Source organism: Mustelus asterias, chromosome 24, assembly GCF_964213995.1.
Source record: "Mustelus asterias chromosome 24, sMusAst1.hap1.1, whole genome shotgun sequence".
Lineage (NCBI taxonomy): Eukaryota > Metazoa > Chordata > Chondrichthyes > Carcharhiniformes > Triakidae > Mustelus > Mustelus asterias.
The window spans coordinates 554,818-577,001 of record NC_135824.1 but is presented as its reverse complement, the minus strand read 5'-3'; the positions used below and the strand labels follow the sequence as shown (position 1 = coordinate 577,001).

Below are 22,184 nucleotides of genomic sequence, written 5' to 3'. Positions count from 1 at the left end.
CAGGGGAGGGGTGAGTGAGGGGGAGAGGCAGGGGAGGAGGTGAGTGAGGGGGAGAGGCAGGGGGAGGGGGTGAGTGAGGGGGAGAGGCAGGGGGAGGGGGTGAGTGAGGGAGAGAGGGAGGGGAGGAGGTGAGTGAGGGGGAGAGGCAGGGGGAGGGGCAGTGAGTGAGGGGGAGAGGCAGGGGGAGGGGGTGAGTGAGGGGGAGAGGCAGGGGGAGGGGGTGAGTGAGGGGGAGAGGCAGGGGGAGGGGGTGAGTGAGGGAGAGAGGGAGGGGAGGAGGTGAGTGAGGGGGAGAGGCAGGGGGAGGGGCAGTGAGTGAGGGGGAGAGGCAGGGGGAGGGGCAGTGAGTGAGGGGGAGAGGCAGGGGGAGGGGGTGAGTGATGGGGAGAGGCAGGAGGAGGGGGTGAGTGATGGAGAGAGACAGGGGAGGGATGAGTGAGGGGGAGAGGCAGGGGGAGGGGCAGTGAGTGAGGGGGAGAGGCAGGGGGAGGGGCAGTGAGTGAGGGGGAGAGGCAGGGGGAGGGGCAGTGAGTGAGGGGGAGAGGCAGGGGGAGGGGGTGAGTGAGGGGGAGAGGCAGGGGGAGGGGGTGAGTGAGGGGGAGAGGCAGGGGGAGGGGGTGAGTGAGGGGGAGAGGCAGGGGGAGGGGGTGAGTGAGGGGGAGAGGCAGGGGAGGAGGTGAGTGAGGGGGAGAGGCAGGGGGAGGGGCAGTGAGTGAGGGGGAGAGGCAGGGGAGGAGGTGAGTGAGGGGAGAGGCAGGGGGCGGGGGTGTTGGAACATTGACAATTTATGATGAAATCCTAAATCAGTATTTTCTCTGAAGGGTCCGGGCAGGATGTCTCTGGAACTAAACCAGTGAAATGCTCCGTGCGAATATCAGCAAAAATCCACTGCCTCATTTGGTGAATCGTTTCAGGAGCTGCAGTTCCTCCACTGGTTCCCATTTCTGGGTGACGGTCATTAACTGCAGGAAGGGACAGAGATAAGCAAAGGGTTTTAATTCCTGTAACTCTCAGGTATGTTTACAAAACAAATGACATCAGCTTTAGGAAGACTGACTATTCTCGATTGCCTCAAACAGCCTTTCATTCCATTTCTGATATGTTAATAAAAGAAACTGGAAAAATACAAAATTATTTTAATGTTCTGGTGAAGTTTTCCAGTGGAATTATTCTCAGGAAGGGTTAATAAACATTGAACTAAAGATGAAATATATTGTTAGTGCTGAGTGAGTGAAATGAGGAGACTCCGGGGGAGGTGGTTAAGGGGGAAAGAGTCTTTGTGACTCTCATTTACTCCCAGTCTGGTGGTCTGAGCCGAGTTTGATGCAGGAACGGAGAGGGGAGCGGGAGCCCTTCACAGAGACCGGAATCTGCAGCATCAGGTCTGCAGTCCTGACTCACCAGCTTTCCACAATTCATCATTGTGATTTGCAACTCTTTCGGGGCCAGTTTGTTACGGGACATTCTCCTTATTCGCTTATTGCCTAATGTTGGATTTTACCTCGAATCACAGACTTTGCTGTTGGACTGAGTCAGTCCCAGAAACAAGAACATAAAAATACCAAAAATTCATCAAGTACCTTCTGGGGTTTCTTGGGGTCTATATTCTCCCAGGGAGTCGGATTCCCCCTCCTGTTGACGCTACAACAGTGAAAACAAGAGAGAAATCGCTTAAAACCAGCTTCCCATTCATTCTAAAATCTCTGGCTGTCACGGTCAAATTTTAAACTCGATTTAATTTCTGATAACTCTCCGCACAGACACAGCCTCACCCAATCCTAGCAACGCATCAATTTGTCCAACCCCCCCCCCCCAACCAACACCGACACCCCCCACCCCACCCCCACCCACCGACACCCCCCACCCCACCCCTAGCCACCCCACCCCCCCCACCACACAGTGATTCACCCACCCTCTCACGCATCCATCCACAAACCCAACACACAAACACGCAATGTCTATTATAAACACTGACACATTCCCACACAAATACAGTGTAACCATTGCTCAGAACTCCAAGACTTTCCAGTTCACTATTTGCAACAAGCTCAGTCTAATTAGTTTTTAAAATTATATTTAAACATTTTCCCTCTTCTATAAAATTCAGGTACAAATTTTAAGGAAATCAGAGCTTTAAATGAACTAAGAAATAATAAATGGTTGAGGTCAGGGGGAGCCGGAGTAAAGGTAATGATGCCTCTTACATGACATCGCTTTTCGTTGTGAGGAAATACAGGGAGGTCGCAGTCGCTGCTGAAGCAGCAACAGCCATTAACCCGACAATAGGAATGAGCTGAGTAAAGAGTGAGAGAGAAAATTAGACAACAAGAAATAATATAAAATCACAGAATATATTCAACCAATTTGCGTCTGTTCATAGAATCCCTACAGTGCAGAAGGCCATTTGGCCCATCGAGTCAGACACTTTAGGAACATTTAAGCGGTTATTGGATAGGCACATGGAGCACACCAGGATGATAGGGAGTGGGATAGCTTGATCTTGGTTTCAGATAAAGCTCGGCACAACATCGTGGGCCGAAGGGCCTGTACTGTGCTGTACTGTTCTATGTTCTATGAGTCTGCACCGACCACAATCCCACCCAGGCCCTACCCCCACAACCCCATGCATTTACCTCTGCTCGTCCCCCTGACACTAAGGGGCAATTTAGCACGGCCAATCCACCTAACCCGCACATCTTCGGGTTGTGGGAGGAAACCAGAGCACCCGGAGGAAACCCACGCAGACACGGGGAGAACGTGCAGATTCCACACAGACCCGAGGCTGGAATTGAACCCGGGTCCCTGGCGCTGTGAGGCAGCAGCGTGAACCACTGAGCCGCTGTTCTGAGAAATTCAACAAAAATGAAAAATTGGGGTTTGGGTGATTGTGACTGGTGTCAGGGAATCATTAATGTATCACAGCACAGGAGGCCATTTGACCCACCGAGTCCATGCTAGCCCTCTGCAGAGTAACCCTGTCAATCCCATTCCCCCCGGACATTTATTATCCCCCAAAAACGGATCCAAGTTCCTTCTGAAATCACTCAGAGGGTGAGGAGATTATGAATAATTCACAATATCAACAGGAAGCTGTGAAGTAACAGGAGCTTTGGAAACAATGCCGCAATATCTCACTGGCTCAGTGTTCCCGGACTTTCCCGGTTTCATAATCGGGAAAGCTGGAAAAGAAATTCACCAGTTTGGAATTTTATTTCAAATTAACGAATCTAATTTTATTTCCCATTCAAATTAAATTCATTTCTAAAACTTTCAGCGTCTAAATTGAAATGAAATGAAAGAGATTAAGAATTAATCGAGGTTTTTGTAACGATGATAATTTGGAGAAAACTTTAGTTAAAGAAAGGGAAAGAATTGGAAAATCTCACCTCTTTCCGTTTTCGGAGGAGGCTGAAGAATCCGAACATTTTTATTGGGTAAAGTTTCCTGGTTACTAAAATATAAAACAGAAGAAAGTTTTTACATTTTCAATTTTCATCAATATTATCTTCAAATTATTGTCATCTTGACTTTAATTATTTTAAACAAGAGAAACGTTGCTCTAACTTACACTGTTCTCAGCTCTGCTGCAGTCGGTGCGAATCTGGGTTCAGTTCCTGCTTCTGACGGGTTTTGAGTTCAGGTGGAGACCCTCCCAATCCGGAGAGGGATGGAGTTACCGTCTCAGCGCCGCGATCTGCCGGCAACAACTGGAATAGCACAAAGCCAGTAACACCCAGAGACAGAGAGAGAACAGAGACAGGAGAGGGAGACAGAGGCAGAGAGACCAAAAGAGAAAATGCTGGAAAATCTCAGCAGGTCTAAAAAGCAGGAACACAGAGCGGTGACAGTTTAAAAAGCTGGAACACAGAGTGGTGACAGTTTAAAAAGCTGGAACACAGAGCGGTGACAGTTGGGAGTTTGGGTGGAGAGGAAGACAGTAAGGGCAGTTCAATGCTCCTCCTGCAGGATGTGGGAGATGAGGGTCACCATTAGTGACCCCGCTGACTTCACCTGTGGGAGGCGCACCCAGCTCCAGCTCCTCACAGACCGCCTTAGGGAATTGGAGCTGGAACTGGATGAACTTCAGATCATTCGGGAGACAGAGGGGGTGATAGGTAGCAGTTATCGGGAAGTGATAACACCTAAAAACGAAGCTAGCTGGGTGACAGTCAGGAGAGGGGAGGGGAGGAAGCAGTCAGTGCAGGGATCCCCTGTGGTTGTTCCCCAACAAAATAAGTATACCGTCTTGGATACTGTGGGGGGTGGGATGACCTTCCAGGGGTAAGCCACGGTGACCAGGTCTCTGGCACGGAGTCGGGCTCTGTGGCTCAGAAGGAAAAGGGGGAGAATAGGAGAGCAATAGTAGTGGGGGACTCAATAGTTAGAGGCACAGACAGGCAGTTCTGTGGGCGCAAACAAGACTCCAGGATGGTAGTCTGCCTCCCTGGTGCCGGGGTCCTGGATGTCTCTGAGCGGGTAGAAAGCATCCTAAAAGGGGAGGGTAATCAGACAGACGTCATTGTCCACATTGGTACAAATGACGTGGGCAGAAAGAGCAGGGAGGTCCTGAGAGAGCAATTTAGGGAGTTGGGTAGAAGGATAAAAAGCAGGACCTCTAGGGTAGCGATCTCTGGACTACTCCCAGTGCCACGTGCTCGTGAGGCTCGGAACAGGGAGATTGTGCAGCTGAACACGTGGTTAAAGAACTGGTGCAGGAGGGAGGGTTTTCAGATTCGTGGATCACTGGGAAGTCTTCAAGAGAGGATGGAACCTGTACAAGAAGGATGGGTTACATCTGAACTGGAGGGGCACCAATATCCTGACTGGGAGGTTTGCTAGTGTGGTTCGGGTGGGTTTAAACTAATGTGGCAGGGGGGTGGGGATCAGAACAATAGGTCAGCAAGCGTAGAGACTGGGGACGAGGTTGGGGCCAAGACAAGGCTATCTAAGAGGAAGAGCAAACTGGGGGAGGATGAACTCAGTGGGCCTGGAGGTCTGGAGTGCATCTGCTTCAATGCAAGGAGCGTAATGGGCAAGACAGATGAGCTTAGAGCCTTAATGCTTGCGCAGAACTTGGATGTGGTTGCAGTGACAGAGACTTGGTTAAAAGAAGGACAGGACTGGCAGCTGAATATTCTGGGGTATAAGTGTTTTAGGCGAGACAGAGGAGGGACTAGAAGAGGTGGGGGAGTAGCAATACTGATTAGGGAGCATTACAGTGGGTGGACAATTTGGAAGGATCATGTAAGGAGACACTGTGGGTAGAGCTCAGAAACAGGAAGGGTGCAGTCACTATGCTGGGGGTGTACTACAGGCCTCCCAACAACCCACAGGAAGTTGAGGAATGGAGATGCAAGGAGATTCTGGACAGGTGTAGAAAAAATAGGGTTGTTGTAGCGGGAGACTTTAATTTCCCTCATATAGACTGGAAACCCCTTACGGCTGGGGGTCCGGACGGGGAGGAATTTGTAAAATGTGTCCAGGAAGGTTCTTTGGAACAATATGTTGATCGTCCAACTAGAGAGGGGGCTATACTGGACCTAGCACTGGGAAATGAGTCTGGTCAGGTCTTCAAAGTTTCAGTGGGGGAACATGTGGCGAACAGTGACCACAATTCTGTAAACTATCGGATAGTCATGATGTGGAGATGCCGGCGTTGGACTGGGGTAAACACAATAAGAGTTTTAACAACACCAGATTAAAGTCCAACAGGTTTATTTGGTAGCAAATGCCATTCGCTTTCGGAGCGCTGCTCCTTTGTCAGATGGAGTGGATATCTGCTCACAAACAAGGCACAGAGACACAAAATCAAGTTACAGAATACTGATTAGAATGCGAATCTTTACAGCTAATCAAGTCTTAAAGATACAGACAATATGAGTGGAGGGAACATTAGGCACAGGTTAAAGAGATGTGTATTGTCTCCAGACAGGACAGCCAGTGAGATTCTGCAAGTCCAGGAGGCAAGCTGTGGGGGTTACTGATAGTGTGACATGAGCCCAAGATCCGGGTTGAGGCCGTCCTCATGTGTGCGGAACTTGGCTATCAGTTTCTGCTCAGCGACTCTGCGTTGTCGTGTGTCGTGAAGGCCGCCTTGGAGAACGCTTACATGAAGATCAGAGGCTGAATGCCCGTGACCGCTGAAGTGCGCCCCCACAGGAAGAGAACAGTCTTGCCTGGTGATTGTCGAGCGGTGTTCATTCATCCGTTGTCATAGCATCTGCATGGTTTCCCCAATGTACCATGCCTCGGGACATCCTTTCCTGCAGCGTATCAGGTAGACAACGTTGGCCGAGTTGCAAGAGTATGTACCGTGTACCTGGTGGATGGTGTTCTCACCTGAGATGATGGCATCCGTGTCGATGATCCGGCACGTCTTGCAGAGGTTGCTGTGGCAGGGTTGTGTGGTGTCATGGTCACTGTTCTCCTGAAGGCTGGGTAGTTTGCTGCGGACAATGGTCTGTTTGAGGTCGTGCGGTTGTTTGAAGGCAAGAAGTGGGGGTGTGGGGATGGCCTTGGCGAGATGTTCGTCTTCATCAATGACATGTTGAAGGCTCCGGAGGAGATGCCGTAGCTTCTCCGCTCCGGGGAAGTACTGGACGACGAAGGGTACTCTGTCCACCGTGTCCCGTGTTTGTCTTCTGAGGAGGTTGGTGCGGTTTTTTGCTGTGGCGCGTCGGAACTGTTGATCAATGAGTCGAGCGCCATATCCTGTTCTTATGAGGGCATCTTTCAGCGTCTGGAGGTGTCTGTTGCAATCCTCCTCATCCGAAAAGATCCTGTGTATTCGGAGGGCTTGTCCGTAGGGGATGGCTTCTTTAACGTGTTTAGGGTGGAAGCTGGAGAAGTGGAGCATCGTGAGGTTATCCGTGGGCTTGCGGTACAGTGAGGTGCTGAGGTGACCGTCCTTAATGGAGATGCGTGTGTCCAAGAATGCAACCGATTCCGGAGAGTAGTCCATGGTGAGTCTGATGGTGGGATGGAACTTGCTGATGTCATCATATAGTTGTTTGAGTGATTGCTCACCATGAGTCCAAAGGAAGAAAATGTCATCGATGTATCTAGTGTATAGCATCGGTTGAAGGTCCTGTGCGGTGAAGAAGTCTTGTTCGAACCTGTGCATGAAGATGTTGGCATATTGAGGTGCGAATTTGGTCCCCCATGGCTGTTCCGTGTGTCTGGATGAAGAACTGGTTGTTGAAGGTGAAGACATTGTGGTCCAGGATGAAGTGGATGAGTTGTAAAATTGCATCAGGAAACTGGCAGTTGTCGGTGTTGAGTACTGAGGCCGTCGCAGCAATGCCATCATCGTGGGGGATGCTGGTGTAGAGTGCCGAGACATCCATTGTGACGAGGAGTGCTCCTGGTTCAACTGTTCCATGTGTGCTGAGTTTCTGTAGGAAGTCCGTAGTGTCGCGACAAAAGCTGGGGGTTCTTTGTACAATGGGTTTCAGGATGCCCTCGACATAGCTGGAGAGGTTCTCGCACAGGGTCCCATTGCCCGATACGATGGGACGGCCGGGTGTGTTTGCCTTGTGTATCTTCGGGAGGCAGTAGAGATCTCCAACGCGGGGAGTACGTGGGATGAGAGCACGGAGGGTGCTCTGAAGGTCTGCATCAAAGGTCTTGATGTGGAGATGCCGGCGTTGGACTGGGGTAAACACAGTAAGAAGTTTAACAACACCAGGTTAAAGTCCAACAGGTTTATTTGGTAGCAAAAGCCACACAAGCTTTCGAGGCTCTGAGCCCCTTCTTCAGGTGAGTGGGAATTCTGTTCACAAACAGAACTTATAAGACACAGACTCAATTTACATGAATAATGGTTGGAATGCGAATACTTACAACTAATCCAGTCTTTAAGAAACAAAACAATGGGAGTGGAGAGAGCATCAAGACAGGCTAAAAAGATGTGTATTGTCTCCAGACAAGACAGCCAGTGAAACTCTGCAGGTCCACGCAACTGTGGGAGTTACAAATAGTGTGACATAAATTCTGATTCTAGGATCGCATGATAAAGACTCAGGAGGAAAAAAGCAGAAATATTTATGTGAAATAGTGTGACATAAACCCAATATCCCGGTTGAGGCCGTCCTTGTGTGTGCGGAACCTGGCTATCAGTTTCTGCTCCGCGACTCTGCGCTGTCGTGTGTCGCGAAGGCCGCCTTGGAGAACGCTTACCCGAATATCAGAGGCCGAATGCCCGTGACCGCTGAAGTGCTCCCCAACAGGAAGAGAACAGTCTTGCCTGGTGATTGTCGAGCGGTGTTCATTCATCCGTTGTCGCAGCGTCAGAATCAGAATTTATGTCACACTATTTGTCAGAATCAGAATTTATGTCACACTATTTGTAACTCCCACAGTTGCGTGGACCTGCAGAGTTTCACTGGCTGTCTTGTCTGGAGACAATACACATCTTTTTAGCCTGTCTTGATGCTCTCTCCACTCCCATTGTTTTGTTTCTTAAAGACTGGATTAGTTGTAAGTATTCGCATTCCAACCATTATTCATGTAAATTGAGTCTGTGTCTTATAAGTTCTGTTTGTGAACAGAATTCCCACTCACCTGAAGAAGGGGCTCAGAGCCTCGAAAGCTTGTGTGGCTTTTGCTACCAAATAAACCTGTTGGACTTTAACCTGGTGTTGTTAAACTTCAAAGGTCTTGATCAGAGTGTTGAGTTGACAGGTGTGTTCTTTAGTCGGTTCTGCGGGTAACTGTCTGTAGTGTTCCTCGTTGTTCAGTTGTCGGTACACTTCTTTGCAGTAATCTGTTCTGTTCAGTATGACGATGGCCCCTCCTTTGTCTGCTGGTTTGATGACAATGTTGATGATGGGCGGCACGGTAGCACAGTGGTTAGCACTGCTGCTTCACAGCTCCAGGGTCCCAGGTTCGATTCCCGGCTCGGGTCACTGTCTGTGTGGAGTTTGCACATTCTCCTCGTGTCTGCGTGCGTTTTCTCCGGGTGCTCCGGTTTCCTCCCACAGCCCAAAGATGTGCGGGTTATGTTGATTGGCCAGGTTAAAAATTGCCCCTTAGAGTCCTGGGATGCGTAGGTTAGAGGGATTAGTGGGTAAATATGTGGGGGTAGGGCCTCGGTTTAAAAGTCAGTTACCTGGGTGGTTCCCCCTCAGTAGTAGTTTTTTTTTTCTCTCGGGCCCCTAGCCCTATAAATTGGTGCAGAGGAGATACCCGATCCTCTACACTGGTAGAGGATCCCACCCTTCCATCCTCCTCTAACCTAATTATAAGTGTGGGGAAGTTTTTTGTTTTCTTTTTTTCTTGCTGGTAATGGCTTCAGGGATGGCAGTTCAGGCAGTATGCTGCATCTCCTGTGGGATGTATGTGGTGAGGAAATCCAGTAGTGTTTCAGGAGATTTTAGTTGTAAGAAGTGCATTAGATTGCAGCTTCTGGAGGAGCGTGTAAAGGAGCTGGAGGGGGAGGTAGAGGAACTCCGCATAATTCGGGAGGCGGAGGTGGAAGTTGATAGGAGTTATAGAGAAATAGTAACTCCTAGAAATGAGGCTTGGGTCAATGCCAGGAGGAGGGGTAAGAAGCAATCGGGAAGACAATCCCCTGGGGCGGTTCCCCTCCATAATAGGTTTTCGGTGCTGGAGGCTACAGTTGAGGAGGAATCAACTGAGCATAGAGAGCAGATCTCTGGGGGTGAGCCGAGTGAGAAAGCTCAGGTGGTTAGGGGCTGTAAAAGACTGGGCCTTGTGATTGGGGACTCCACAATTAAGGGGACAGATAGGAGGGTCGGAACTAAAGGTAGGGACTCAGGGTTGGTGTGTTGCCTACCAGGGGCTGGGGTCCGGGATGTGTCTGACAGGGTATTCAGGACTCTTAGGGGGGAGGGAGATAAACCACAAGTTATTGTACATGTGGGGACACACGACATAGGGAGGATAGGGGAAGGGGATATTAGGCAGGGATTTATGGAGTTGGGGTGGAAACTAAAGGCCAAGACTGACAGAGTGGTTATCTCTGGACTCTTGCCTGTACCACGGGATAGTTTAGAGAGGAATAGGGAGAGGGAAGGTTTGAATTCATGGCTGAGGGGATGGTGCAGGAGGGAGGGGTTCAGGTACTTAAGCAATTGGGGCTCGTACTGGGGAAGGTGTGACCTCTATGAGAAGGATGGTCTACACCTTAATCAGAAGGGGACCAATATCCTGGGGGGTAAATTTGCTAAGGCCATGCAGGGAGGTTTAAACTGATTCGGGGGGGGGGAGGGATCCTGAGTAGTGGGGCTGAAAGTGAGGGATGCATGGATGGGGACTGCAATGCACGGCATTGCAGAGGTGGGGTGGAGCAGGGTTTGAAATGTGTATACTTCAATGCCAGGAGTATTCGCAATAAAGTGGGTGAACTTGCAGCGTGGATCAGTACCTGGGACTTCGATGTTGTGGCTATTTCAGAGACATGGATAGAGCAGGGGCAGGAATGGATGCTGCAGGTCCCGGGGTTCAAATGTTTTAGTCGAAGTAGGGAAGGAGGTAGAAGAGGGGGAGGGGTAGCATTATTGGTCAGAGATTGTATCACAGTGTCAGAGAGGAGGTTTGATGAGGACTTATCTGTTGAGGTAGTATGGGCGGAGATTAGAAATAGGAGAGGAGAGGTCACCCTGTTGGGAGTCTTTTATAGACCTCCTAAAAGTTCTAGAGAGGTTGAGGAAAGGATTGCGGAGTCAATCCTGCTTAGGAGTGAAAGTAATAGGGCAATTGTTATGGGGGATTTTAACTTGACTAATATTGACTGGAATTGTTATAGCTCTAGCTCGTTAGAGGGGTCAGTTTTTGTTCAAAGCGTGCAGGAAGGTTTTTTGACTCAGTATGTAGACAGGCCAACTAGAGGTGAGGCTATATTGGATCTGGTGCTGGGAAATGAGCCAGACCAGGTGCTAGACTTGGAAGTTGGTGTGCATTTTGGTGATAGTGACCACAATTCGGTTACGTTCACCTTAGTGATGGAAAGGGATAGGCATGAACCTCGGGCCAGTGGTTTTAGCTGGGGGAAGGGTAATTATGAGGCTATTAGGAGAGAATTAGGAAACATAGGTTGGACTAGGAGATTACAGGGACTGGGAACGTCCGACATGTGGAGTTTTTTCAAGGAGCAGCTACTGCGAGTCTGTGATAGGTATGTCCCTGTCAGGCAAGGAGGAATTGGTAGGGCTAGGGAACCGTGGTGCACCAAAAAAGTTTCTTTGTTGGTTAAAAAGAAAAAGGAGGCTTATGTTCGGATGAGACGTGAGCACTCGGGTAGTGCACTAGAAAGCTTTAGATTGGCTAAGAGGGAGTTGAAGAGCGAGCTTAGAAGGGCTAAAAGGGGACATGAGAAGACTTTGGCGGATAGGGTTAAAGAGAATCCTAAGGCGTTCTATAGGTATGTCAAGAACAGAAGGTTGGTTAGGGCAAGTTTAGGGCCAGTTATAGATGGCAGAGGGAAGTTATGTGTGGAACCGGAGGAGATTGGTGAAGCATTGAACCAATATTTCTCTTCGGTGTTCACGCAAGGGGACATGAATATAGCTGAGGAGGACACTGGGTTGCAGGGGAGTAGAATAGACAGTATTACAGTTGATAAGGAGGATGTGCAGGATATTCTGGAGGGTCTGAAAATAGATAAATCCCCTGGTCCGGATGGGATTTATCCAAGGATTCTCTGGGAGGCAAGAGAAGTGATTGCAGAGCCTCTGGCTCTGATCTTCAGGTCGTCGTTGGCCTCTGGTATAGTACCAGAAGATTGGAGGTTAGCGAATGTTGTCCCATTGTTTAAGAAGGGGAACAGAGACTTCCCCGGGAATTATAGACCGGTGAGTCTCACTTCTGTTGTCGGCAAGATGTTGGAAAAAATTATAAGGGATAGGATTTATAGTTATTTGGAGAGTAATGAATTGATAGGTGATAGTCAGCATGGTTTTGTGGCAGGTAGGTCGTGCCTTACTAACCTTATTGAGTTTTTTGAGAAAGTGACCAAGGAGGTGGATGGGGGCAAGGCAGTGGACGTGGTATATATGGATTTTAGTAAGGCGTTTGACAAGGTTCACCATGGTAGGCTTCTGCAGAAAATGCAGATGTATGGGATTGGGGGTGATCTAGGAAATTGGATCAGGAATTGGCTAGCGGATAGGAAACAGAGGGTGGTGGCTGATAGTAAATATTCATCATGGAGTGCGGTTACAAGTGGTGTACCTCAGGGATCTGTTTTGGGGCCACTGCTGTTTGTAATATTTATTAATGATCTGGATGAGGGTATAGTTGGGTGGATTAGCAAATTTGCTGATGACACCAAAGTCGGTGGTGTGGTAGACAGTGAGGAAGGGTGTCGTAGTTTGCAGGAAGACTTAGACAGGTTGCAAAGTTGGGCCGAGAGGTGGCGGATGGAGTTTAATGCGGAGAAGTGTGAGGTAATTCACTTTGGTAGGAATAACAGATGTGTTGAGTATAGGGCTAACGGGAGGACTTTGAATAGTGTGGAGGAGCAGAGGGATCTAGGTGTATGTGTGCATAGATCCCTGAAAGTTGGGAATCAAGTAGATAAGGTTGTTAAGAAGGCATATGGTGTCTTGGCGTTTATTGGTAGGGGGATTGAATTTAGGAGTCGTAGCGTTATGTTGCAACTGTACACAACTCTGGTGCGGCCGCACTTGGAGTACTGTGTGCAGTTCTGGTCCCCACATTACAGGAAGGATGTGGAGGCTTTGGAGAGGGTGCAGAGGAGGTTTACCAGGATGTTGCCTGGTATGGAGGGGAGATCCTATGAGGAGAGGCTGAGGGATTTGGGATTGTTTTCGCTGGAAAGGCGGCGGCTAAGAGGGGATCTTATTGAAACATATAAGATGATTAGAGGTTTAGATAGGGTGGATAGTGATAGCCTTTTTCCTCTGATGGAGAAATCCAGCACGAGGGGGCATGGCTTTAAATTGAGGGGGGGTAGTTATAGAACCGATGTCAGGGGTAGGTTCTTTACCCAGAGGGTGGTGAGGGATTGGAATGCCCTGCCAGCATCAGTAGTAAATGCGCCTAGTTTGGGGGCGTTTAAGAGATCCGTAGATAGGTTCATGGACGAAAAGAAATTGGTTTAGGTTGGAGGGTCACAGTTTTTTTTTTAACTGGTCGGTGCAACATCGTGGGCCGAAGGGCCTGTTCTGCGCTGTAATGTTCTATGTTCTATGTTCTATGTTCGGTGGGATTGTGGTCGGTGCAGACTCGATGGGCCGAATGGCCTCCTTCTGCACTGTAGGGTTTCTATGATTTCTATGATTTCTATGACAATGTTGATGACAATGTTGTAGCTATGACATCTTCTTCGGAGCCTTCAACATGTCATTGATGAAGACGAACATCTCGCCAAGGCCATCCCCACACCCCTAATTAAATATTTGTAATCCCCACAGCCTGCCTGGACCTGCAGAGTTTCACTGGCTACCCTGTCTGGAGACAACACACATCTTTTTAGCCTGTCTTGATGCTCTCTCCACTCACATTGTTTGTATCTTAAAGACTTGATTAGTTGTAAGTATTCGCATTCCAACCATTATTCATGTAAATTGAGTCTGTGTGGATTACAGGGTCAAAGGTAGGGTTCTGAAGACTGTGGAGGAACAGAGAGATCTTGGGGTCCATATCCACAGATCTCTAAAGGTTGCCACTCAAGTGGATAGAGCTGTGAAGAAGGCCTATAGTGTGTTAGCTTTTATTAACAGGGGGTTGGAGTTTAAGAGCCGTGGGGTTATGCTGCAACTGTACAGGACCTTGGTGAGACCACATTTGGAGTATTGTGTGCAGTTCTGGTCACCTCACTATAAGAAGGATGTGGAAGCGCTGGAAAGAGTGCAGAGGAGATTTACCAGGATGCTGCCTGGTTTGGAGGGTAGGTCTTATGAGGAAAGGTTGCGGGAGCTAGGGCTGTTCTCTCTGGAGCGGAGGAGGCTGAGGGGAGACTTAATAGAGGTTTATAAAATGATGAAGGGGATAGATAGAGTGAATGTTCAAAGACTATTTCCTTGGGTGGATGGAGCTATTACAAGGGGGCATAACTATAGGGTTCGTGGTGGGAGGTACAGGAAGGATATCAGAGGTAGGTTCTTTACGCAGAGAGTGGTTGGGGTGTGGAATGGACTGCCTGCAGTGATAGTGGAGTCAGACACTTTAGGAACATTTAAGCGGTTATTGGATAGGCACATGGAGCACACCAGGATGATAGGGAGTGGGATAGCTTGATCTTGGTTTCAGATAAAGCTCGGCACAACATTGTGGGCCGAAGGGCCTGTTCTGTGCTGTACTGTTCTATGTTCTATGTTCTGTGTCTTTATATGCCCTGTTTGTGAACAGAATTCCCACTCACCTGAAGAAGGAGCTTGGGGCTCTGAAAGCTTGTGTGTCTTTTGCTACCAAATGAACCTGTTGGACTTTAACCTGGTGTTGTTAAACTTCTTACTGTGTTTACCCCAGTCCAATGCCGGCATCTCCACATCATGACTAGTGGTGTTCCGCAGGGCTCTGTACTGGGACCTCTGCTGTTTGTGATATATATAAATGATTTGGAAGAAGATGTAGCTGGTCTGATTAGTAAGTTTGCGGACGACACAAAGATTGCTGGAGTTGCGGATAGTGATGAACATTGTCAGAGAATACAGCAGGATATAGATAGGCTGGAAAATTGGGCGGAGAAATGGCAGATGGAATTTAATCCAGATCAATGCGAAGTGATGCATTTTGGTAGATCTAATGTAAGGGGGAGCTATACAATAAATGGCAGAATCATCAGGAGTATAGACATACAGAGGGACCTGGGTGTACAAGTCCACAGATCCTTAAAGGTGGCAGCACAGGTAGAGAGGGTGGTGAAGAAGGCATATGGCATGCTTGCCTTTATTGGACGGGGCATAGAATATAAAAGTTGGCATATGATGTTGCAGCTGTATAGAACGTTGGTTAGGCCACATTTGGAATACTGCGTCCAGTTCTGGTCGCCGCACTACCAGAAGGACGTGGAGGCTTTGAAGAGAGTACAGAAAAGGTTTACCAGGATGTTGCCTGGTATGGAGGGTATTAGCTATGAGGTGAGATTGAGTAAATTAGGGTTGTTCTCCCTGGAAAGGCGGAGGTTGAGGGGCGACCTAATAGAAGTTTATAAAATTATGAAGGGCATAGATAGGGTGAACAGTTGGAAGCTTTTTCCCAGGTCAGAAATGACAAACACAAGGGGTCACAAGTTCAAGGTGAGGGGGGCAAGGTTCAATACAGATATGCGGGGGACGTATTTTACACAGAGGGTGGTGGGGGCCTGGAATGCGCTGCCAGGCAAGGTGGTTGAGGCAGACACGCTAGGATCATTTAAGACTTATCTAGATAGCCACATGAACAGACTGGGAATAGAGGGATACAAACGGATGGTCTAGTTAGGAACACATGATCGGTACGGGCTTGGAGGGCCGAAGGGCCTGTTCCTGTGCTGTATTGTTCTTTGTTTTTTGTCTGGCAGCATCTGGAAGGAGAGAAAAGGGCTGTGGTTTCGAGTTTAGATGACCCAGCTTTGACAAAAGGTCATCTGGACTTGGAACGTCAGCTCTTTTCTCTCTTTCCAGATGCTGCCAGACCTGCTGAGATTTTCCAGCGTTTTCTTTTTTGGTTTCAGATTCCAGCATCCGCAGTAACTTGCTTTTATCGAGAGACAGACACAGGGAGGAAGAAACGGAGGGAGGGAGGGAGGGACGGAGGGAGGGACGGAGGAAGGGAGGGGTGGAGGGAGGGACAGAGGGAGGGACGGAGGGAGGGACGGAGGGAGGGACGGAGGGAGGGACGGAGGGAGGGACGGAGGGAGGGAGGGAAGGAGGGAGGGAAGGAAGGAGGGAAGGAAGGAGGGAGGGACAGAGGGAGGGACAGAGGGAGGGACAGAGGGAGGGAGGGACGGAGGGAGCGAGGGAGGGAGGGAGGGAGGGAGGAAGGAAGGGAGGGAAGGAGGGAGGGACAGAGGGAGGGAGGGAGGGGCAGAGGTAGGGACAGACAGAGGGAGGGAGGGAGGGAGGGACAGAGGGAGGGAGGGACAGAGGGAGGGAGGGAAGGAGGGAGGGAAGGAAGGAGGGAAGGAAGGAGGGAGGGATGGAGGGAGGGACAGAGGGAGGGATGGATGGAGGGAGCGAGGGAGGGAGGGAGGGAGGGAGGAAGGGAGGGAGGAAGGGAGGGAAGGAGGGAGGGACAGAGGGAGGGAGGGAGGGAGGGGCAGAGGTAGGGACAGACAGAGGGAGGGAGGGAGGGACAGAGGGAGGGAGGGACAGAGGGAGGGAGGAAGGGACAGAGGGAGGGAGGGAGGGCGGGATGGAGGGACAGAGGGAGGGAGGGAGGGATGGAGGGACAGAGGGAGGTAGGGAAGGAGGGAGGGACAGAGGGAGGGAGGGAGGGAGGGACAGAGGGAGGGAGGGAGGGAGGGACAGAGGAAGGGAGGGAAGGAGAGAGGGAGGGAGGGAGGAGCAGAGGTAGGGACAGACAGAGGGAGGGAGGGAGGGACACAGGGAGGGAGGGACAGAGGGGGGGAGGCAGGGAGGGAGGGTCCAAGGGAAGGAGGGACAGAGGGAGGGAGGGTCAGAGGGAGGGAGCGACGGAGGGAGGGACAGAAGGAGGGGGGGAGAGAGGGAGGGAGGGACGTAGGGAGGAGGGAGGGATGGAGGGAGGGAGGCAGGGAGGGAGGGACAGAGGGAGGGACAGAGGGAGGGAGAGAGTGAGGGAGTGACAGAGGATGGAAGGGATGGAGGGAGGGAGGGAGAGAGTGACTGAGGGAGGGAGTGAGGTACAGAGGGAGGGAGTGAGGGACAGAGGGAGGGACAGAGGGAGGGAGTGACAGAGGATGGAAGGGATGGAGGGAGGGAAGGACAGAGGGAGGGACAGATGGGGGGAGGGACAGAAGGAGGGACAGAAGGAGGGAGAGAGGGAGGGAGAGAGGGAGGGAGAGAGGGAGGGAGAGAGGGACAGAGGGAGGGACAGATCGAGGGACAGATCGAGGGAGAGAGGGAGGGAGGGACAGAGGGAGGGAGTGAGGGACAGAGTGAGGGAGTGACAGAGGATGGAAGGGATGGAGGGAGGGAGGGAGAGAGCGACAGAGGGAGGGAGTGAGGGACAGAGGGAGGGAGGGAGGGACAGAGGGAGGGAGTGACAGAGGATGGAAGGGATGGAGGGAGGGAGGGAGAAAGGGACAGAGGGAGGAAGGGAGGGAGGCAAAGAGGGATGGAGGGAGGGAAGGACAGAGGGAGGGAGGGACAGATGGGGGAGGGACAGAAGGAGGGACAGAAGGAGGGAGAGAGGCAGGGAGAGAGGGAGGGAGAGAGGGAGGGAGAGAGGGACAGAGGGAAGGAGGGAGGGACAGAGGATGGGAGGGATAGAGGGAGGGACAGAGGGAGGGCGGGAGGGACAGAGGGAGGGCGGGAGAGACAGAGGGAGGGCGGGAGAGACAGAGGGAGGGCGGGAGGGAGGGAGAGACAGAGAGAGGGAGGGGCAGAGGGAGGGAGAGAGGGAGGGACAGGGACGGAGGGAGGGACGGAGAGAGGGAGGGGAGGGAGGGACAGAGAGGGAGGGACAGAGGGAGGGAGGGAGGGAGGGACAGGGGTTGGAGGAAGGGACAGAGAGAGTGAGGGAGGAACAGAGAGAGGGAGGGAAGGACAGAGAGAGGGAGGGAGGGACAGAGAGAGGGAGGGAGGGACAGAGAGAGGGACAGAGAGGGAGGGAGGGAGAGAGGGAGGGAGGGAGGGAGGGACAGAGGGAGGGAGGGACAGACGAAGGGATGGACAGAGGGAGGGAGGGACAGGGAGAGGGAGGAAGGGACAGGGAGAGGGAGGGAGGGACAGGAAGAGGGAGGGAGGGACAGAGAGAGGGAAGGAGGGACAGAGGGAGGCACAGAGGGAGGGAGGGACAGAGGGAGGGAGGGGGAGGGACAAGGGAGGGAGAGAGGGAGGGAGGGACAGAGGGAGGGAGAGAGAGAGGGAGGGAGAGAGGGAGGGCGGGAGGGACAGAGGGTGGGAGGGAGGGACAGAGGTGCGGAATTCATTTTCGGAAGTCGGGTCAAAAACTGATGAGACACAGGTTTACAAAACAGTTTCAGTTATACACGATGGTGATACATCCACATACTTCTGTTAGCCAATAAGGGCATAGCTGTATTGTTACCTTTTGATTAGATTACTTTCAAGAACAAAAGGCCAATCAATAAGTCCCTGATCTCCGAAGCCAGAACCACAATTACCTATTAGCAGTTTCTTTAACGTGATCATTAGTTTCGCTGGGCCCTGTCGCCCTCGCCTCAGGCCCTTTCCAAAACCAGTTTATTCCTCAACTGATTCCTAGTTACATATCCCAATTTTAACCCTTTCCTCTTCTCAATCTACCTTATACACATTCTCAGAGGGAGGGAGGGACAGAGGGAGGGACAGAGGGAGTGAGGGACAGAGGGACAGAGGGAGGGTGGGACAGAGGGAGGGTGGGACAGAGGGAGGGATGGAGGTAGGGAGGGACAAAGGGAGGGCGGGAGGGACGGAGGGAGGGTGGGAGGAACAGAGGGAGGGCAGGAGGGAGGATGTGAGGGATGGAGGGAGGGACAGAGGGAGGGAGGGGCAGAGGGACGGAGGGACAAAGGACAGTGGGAGGGAGGGATGAGCGACAGACTGAGGGCTGGAGGGAGGGGTGAGGGACAGAGGGAGGGATGGACGAGCGACAGGGAGAGGAGGTAGAGACAGAGAGGGGGGTAGAGACAGAGGGGGGGCAGAGAGAGAGAGAGGGGGGCAGAGAGAGGGGCATAGAGAGAGGGGCGTAGAGAGAGAGAGAGGCGTAGAGAGAGGGGCGTAGAGAGAGAGAGGGGCGTAGAGACAGAGAAGGGGGAGAGACAGAGAGGGGGGAGAGACAGAGAAGGGGGAGAGACAGAGAAGGGGGAGAGACAGAGAAGGGGGAGAGACAGAGAAGGGGGAGAGACAGAGAAGGGGGAGAGACAGAGAGGGGTAGAGACAAGGGAGAGGGAGAGACTGAGTGAGGAGAGACAAACTGACAGAGTGGGTCAGAGGGAGAGACAAGTGAGAATGAGACTGAGAGAGAAACATGGAGAGTGACAAACACTGTGAAACAGTGGGAGAGTGCGATGGACACGGGGAAGAGCGAGACATTGAGAGAGGAGAATGAAACACAGCCCTTAGAACAGAATTCCAGTGCAGAAAGAGGCCATCCGGCCCATCCAGTCTGCACTGATTCTCCGAAAGAGCATCCCACCCAGGCCCTCATCTCTGTCCTATCCCCATAACCCCCACAAATTTACCATGACCAATTCTCCTAATCTGCACATCTTTGGAATGTGGGAGGAAACCCATGAAGACACGGGGAGAACGTGCAAACTCTGCACAGTCACCCAAGGTTGGATTCAAGAGACACAGAGAGAGGGAAAGTGAGGCAGACACAAGGAGTGAGACAGAGAAACAAACACAAAGGGAAGAAGAGTGAAATAAATGCAGAAAGGCAGGAAAAGTGGGAGGCATTCACAGAGAAAGACAAGACACACGGAGACAGATATAGACAAACACAGAGATGGAGAGAAACAGAACCAAGATAGATACAGGGAGAGTGAGATGGACACAGAGTTTGAGATAGGGAGAGCAAGAGAGACAGAAAGGGTGAGGGGAGAAACTGACACAGACATGACACACGGAGACAGATATAGACAGACAGCTTGCCATGAACACTGTGAGATATAAACTCCCACTGTGGACTAGAAAGAGGTAGTCATAATGTGGAGATGCCGGCGTTGGACTGGGGTAAACACAGTAAGACTTTTAACAACACCAGGTTAAAGTCCAACAGGTTTATTTGGTAGCAAATACCATAAGCTTTCGGAGCGCTGCTCCTTCGTCTTTGGAGTCCACTCCACTCCATCTGACGAAGGAGCAGCGCTCCGAAAGCTAATGGCATTTGCTACCAAATAAACCTGTTGGACTTTAACCTGGTGTTGTTAAAACTGTTACTGACTAGAAAGAGGGTCAGAGACAGGTTTTATTTTCTGCTTTTGTTGGAGGACCCTGTCCTCTCACATTGACGATTCTGCTCAGAACTTAACGTTTGCCGGTTGTGGCTTTTATTTATACAAATGTCAGTATTTTACACTCATGCAGCAGCAATCACAGAAATTGGCAGTTACAGATGGACAGATGATTTCTGATAAATCACCAATTAATTAACTTCCAGTTACCTTGTCACTGGGAAAATATTGCCACAAAACTCAACCTGAATTTGAATGAGTGCGTTTCCCAGCGCAGTACTCGATAGTTTTGTGAATGAGACTTTGATGACATTTGATGTGTTTTATTGATAATTATTTACCTGTGAAGGAGTCAGAGCTTTCTGCAAACAGCTTCTGACTACACGCTGGGAAGAATCAGCACCTTTCATCTCCTGGGAGGAAGGAGGTCAGGAAGTCAGTCTTCCTTCTGTTAAGACTAAACACTAACACTTGGCTGGATCACAGCACGGTGAAAGGAGGAAACCTACAGTCTGGGGTAACACGGAGGAGGCCTCATTGCAATTCATAAGAAAATATAGCAATATAAAAAAATGTATGACATTGGAGGTCGTTCAGGCCAGTGTGTCTGTACCAGCTGAATAAATTATTGTTCAACCTAATCCCACTTTGCAGCTCTTGGTTCAGAAGTTTTGGTGGCAGCGCTTTGTATCTTTCCAAATATTTTGAGATTTCAGGCAGTTAAATTCCAAATCTCCCAGCATCCTGAGTAAAATCATTTAACTCCCCTTTAATCCATTCTATCAAATACTTTAAATCAAAACCCCTAATTGGCTTATCGAAAATACATCTTTCTATTCACTTTTTCTCAATTCTTCACAATTTAATACACCGTAATTGAATATCTCCTCAATTCCAAAGGAAAAACACAACCTATCCAATCTCAAAACTGAAATTCTTCATTCCTGGCAAAATCCTCATTAATTCTTTGTCTCTTTTCTAGTTCGTTTCTTATCCATCATTTGCTCACTTGCTAATTTTCTGCTATTTCCAGCATTGCTCCTCTCCCTGTTTCAATGTTCAGGTTTCCATTCTCCTCCTGATCTGGGTGTTTACCGCCTGCTCTTCTATACAGAGCATCTGCCAATGTGTAACTCAGGCCCAAATGACAGGATATTTCCGAGCTATAGTGTTACTACCAAGCCACTGCCAGATCCAACGAAAAAGAGAGGCAAGGGTTATAGAACATAGAACAGTACAGCACAGAACAGGCCCTTCGGCCCACGATGTTGTGCCGAGCTTTATCTGAAACCAAGATCAAGCTATCCCACTCCCTATCATCCTGGTGTGCTCCATGTGCCTATCCAATAACCGCTTAAATGTTTCTAAAGTGTCTGACTCCGCTATCACTGCAGGCAGTCCATTCCACACCCCAACCACTCTCTGCGTAAAGAACCTACCTCTGATATCCGTCCTGTATCTCCCACCACGAACCCTATAGTTATGCCCCCTTGTAATAGCTCCATCCACCCGAGGAAATAGTCTTTGAACGTTCACTCTATCTATCCCCTTCATCATTTTATACACCTCTATTAAGTCTCCCCTCAGCCTCCTCCGCTCCAGAGAGAACAGCCCTAGCTCCCTCAACCTTTCCTCATAAGACCTACCCTCCAAACCAGGCAGCATCCTGGTAAATCTCCTCTGCACTCTTTCCAGCGCTTCCACATCCTTCTTATAGTGAGGTGACCAGAACTGCACACAATATTCCAAATGTGGTCTCACCAAGGTCCTGTACAGTTGCAGCATTATATTATATAACTTGAATGGCAAAACATGTGAGGTTTGTCTCCATGAACCAGGGTAAAAGGTGAGTTGAATGGAGTCTGGTCACATCAGCCATAATCTAACCGAATGGTGAAATGTGCTGAATGGCCTCCCCCTGTTCCACATAGACCGGTCTGGTTTGTGGCTGGAATCAGCACTCACTGCACTGAGGCTCCAACTTCCTCCATGTTTTTCATAGAACATAGAACATAGAAAGTCACAGCACAAACAGGCCCTTCGGCCCACAAGTTGCGCCGATCACATCCCCACCTCTAGGCCTATCTATAGCCCTCAATCCCATTAAATCCCATGTACTCATCCAGAAGTCTCTTAAAAGACCCCAACGAGTTTGCCTCCACCACCACCGACGTCA

General features: G+C 50.3%; 1 protein-coding gene across 1 annotated transcript; it reads right to left on the bottom strand.

Moving 5' to 3' along the window:
* Window positions 1–263: 263 nt before the first annotated feature.
* coxfal3 (cytochrome c oxidase associated subunit FA4L3) lies at window positions 264–3,540 on the bottom strand. Its single transcript, XM_078241105.1, has 4 exons — window positions 3,387–3,540; window positions 2,205–2,293; window positions 1,581–1,641; window positions 264–962 (listed from the first exon to the last, which is right to left on the bottom strand). The coding sequence occupies exons 1-4, from the start codon at window positions 3,423–3,425 to the stop codon at window positions 894–896; spliced, it is 258 nt and encodes an 85-aa protein (XP_078097231.1). The 5' UTR covers window positions 3,426–3,540; the 3' UTR covers window positions 264–893.
* Between the last annotated feature and the right edge of the window lie 18,644 nt (window positions 3,541–22,184).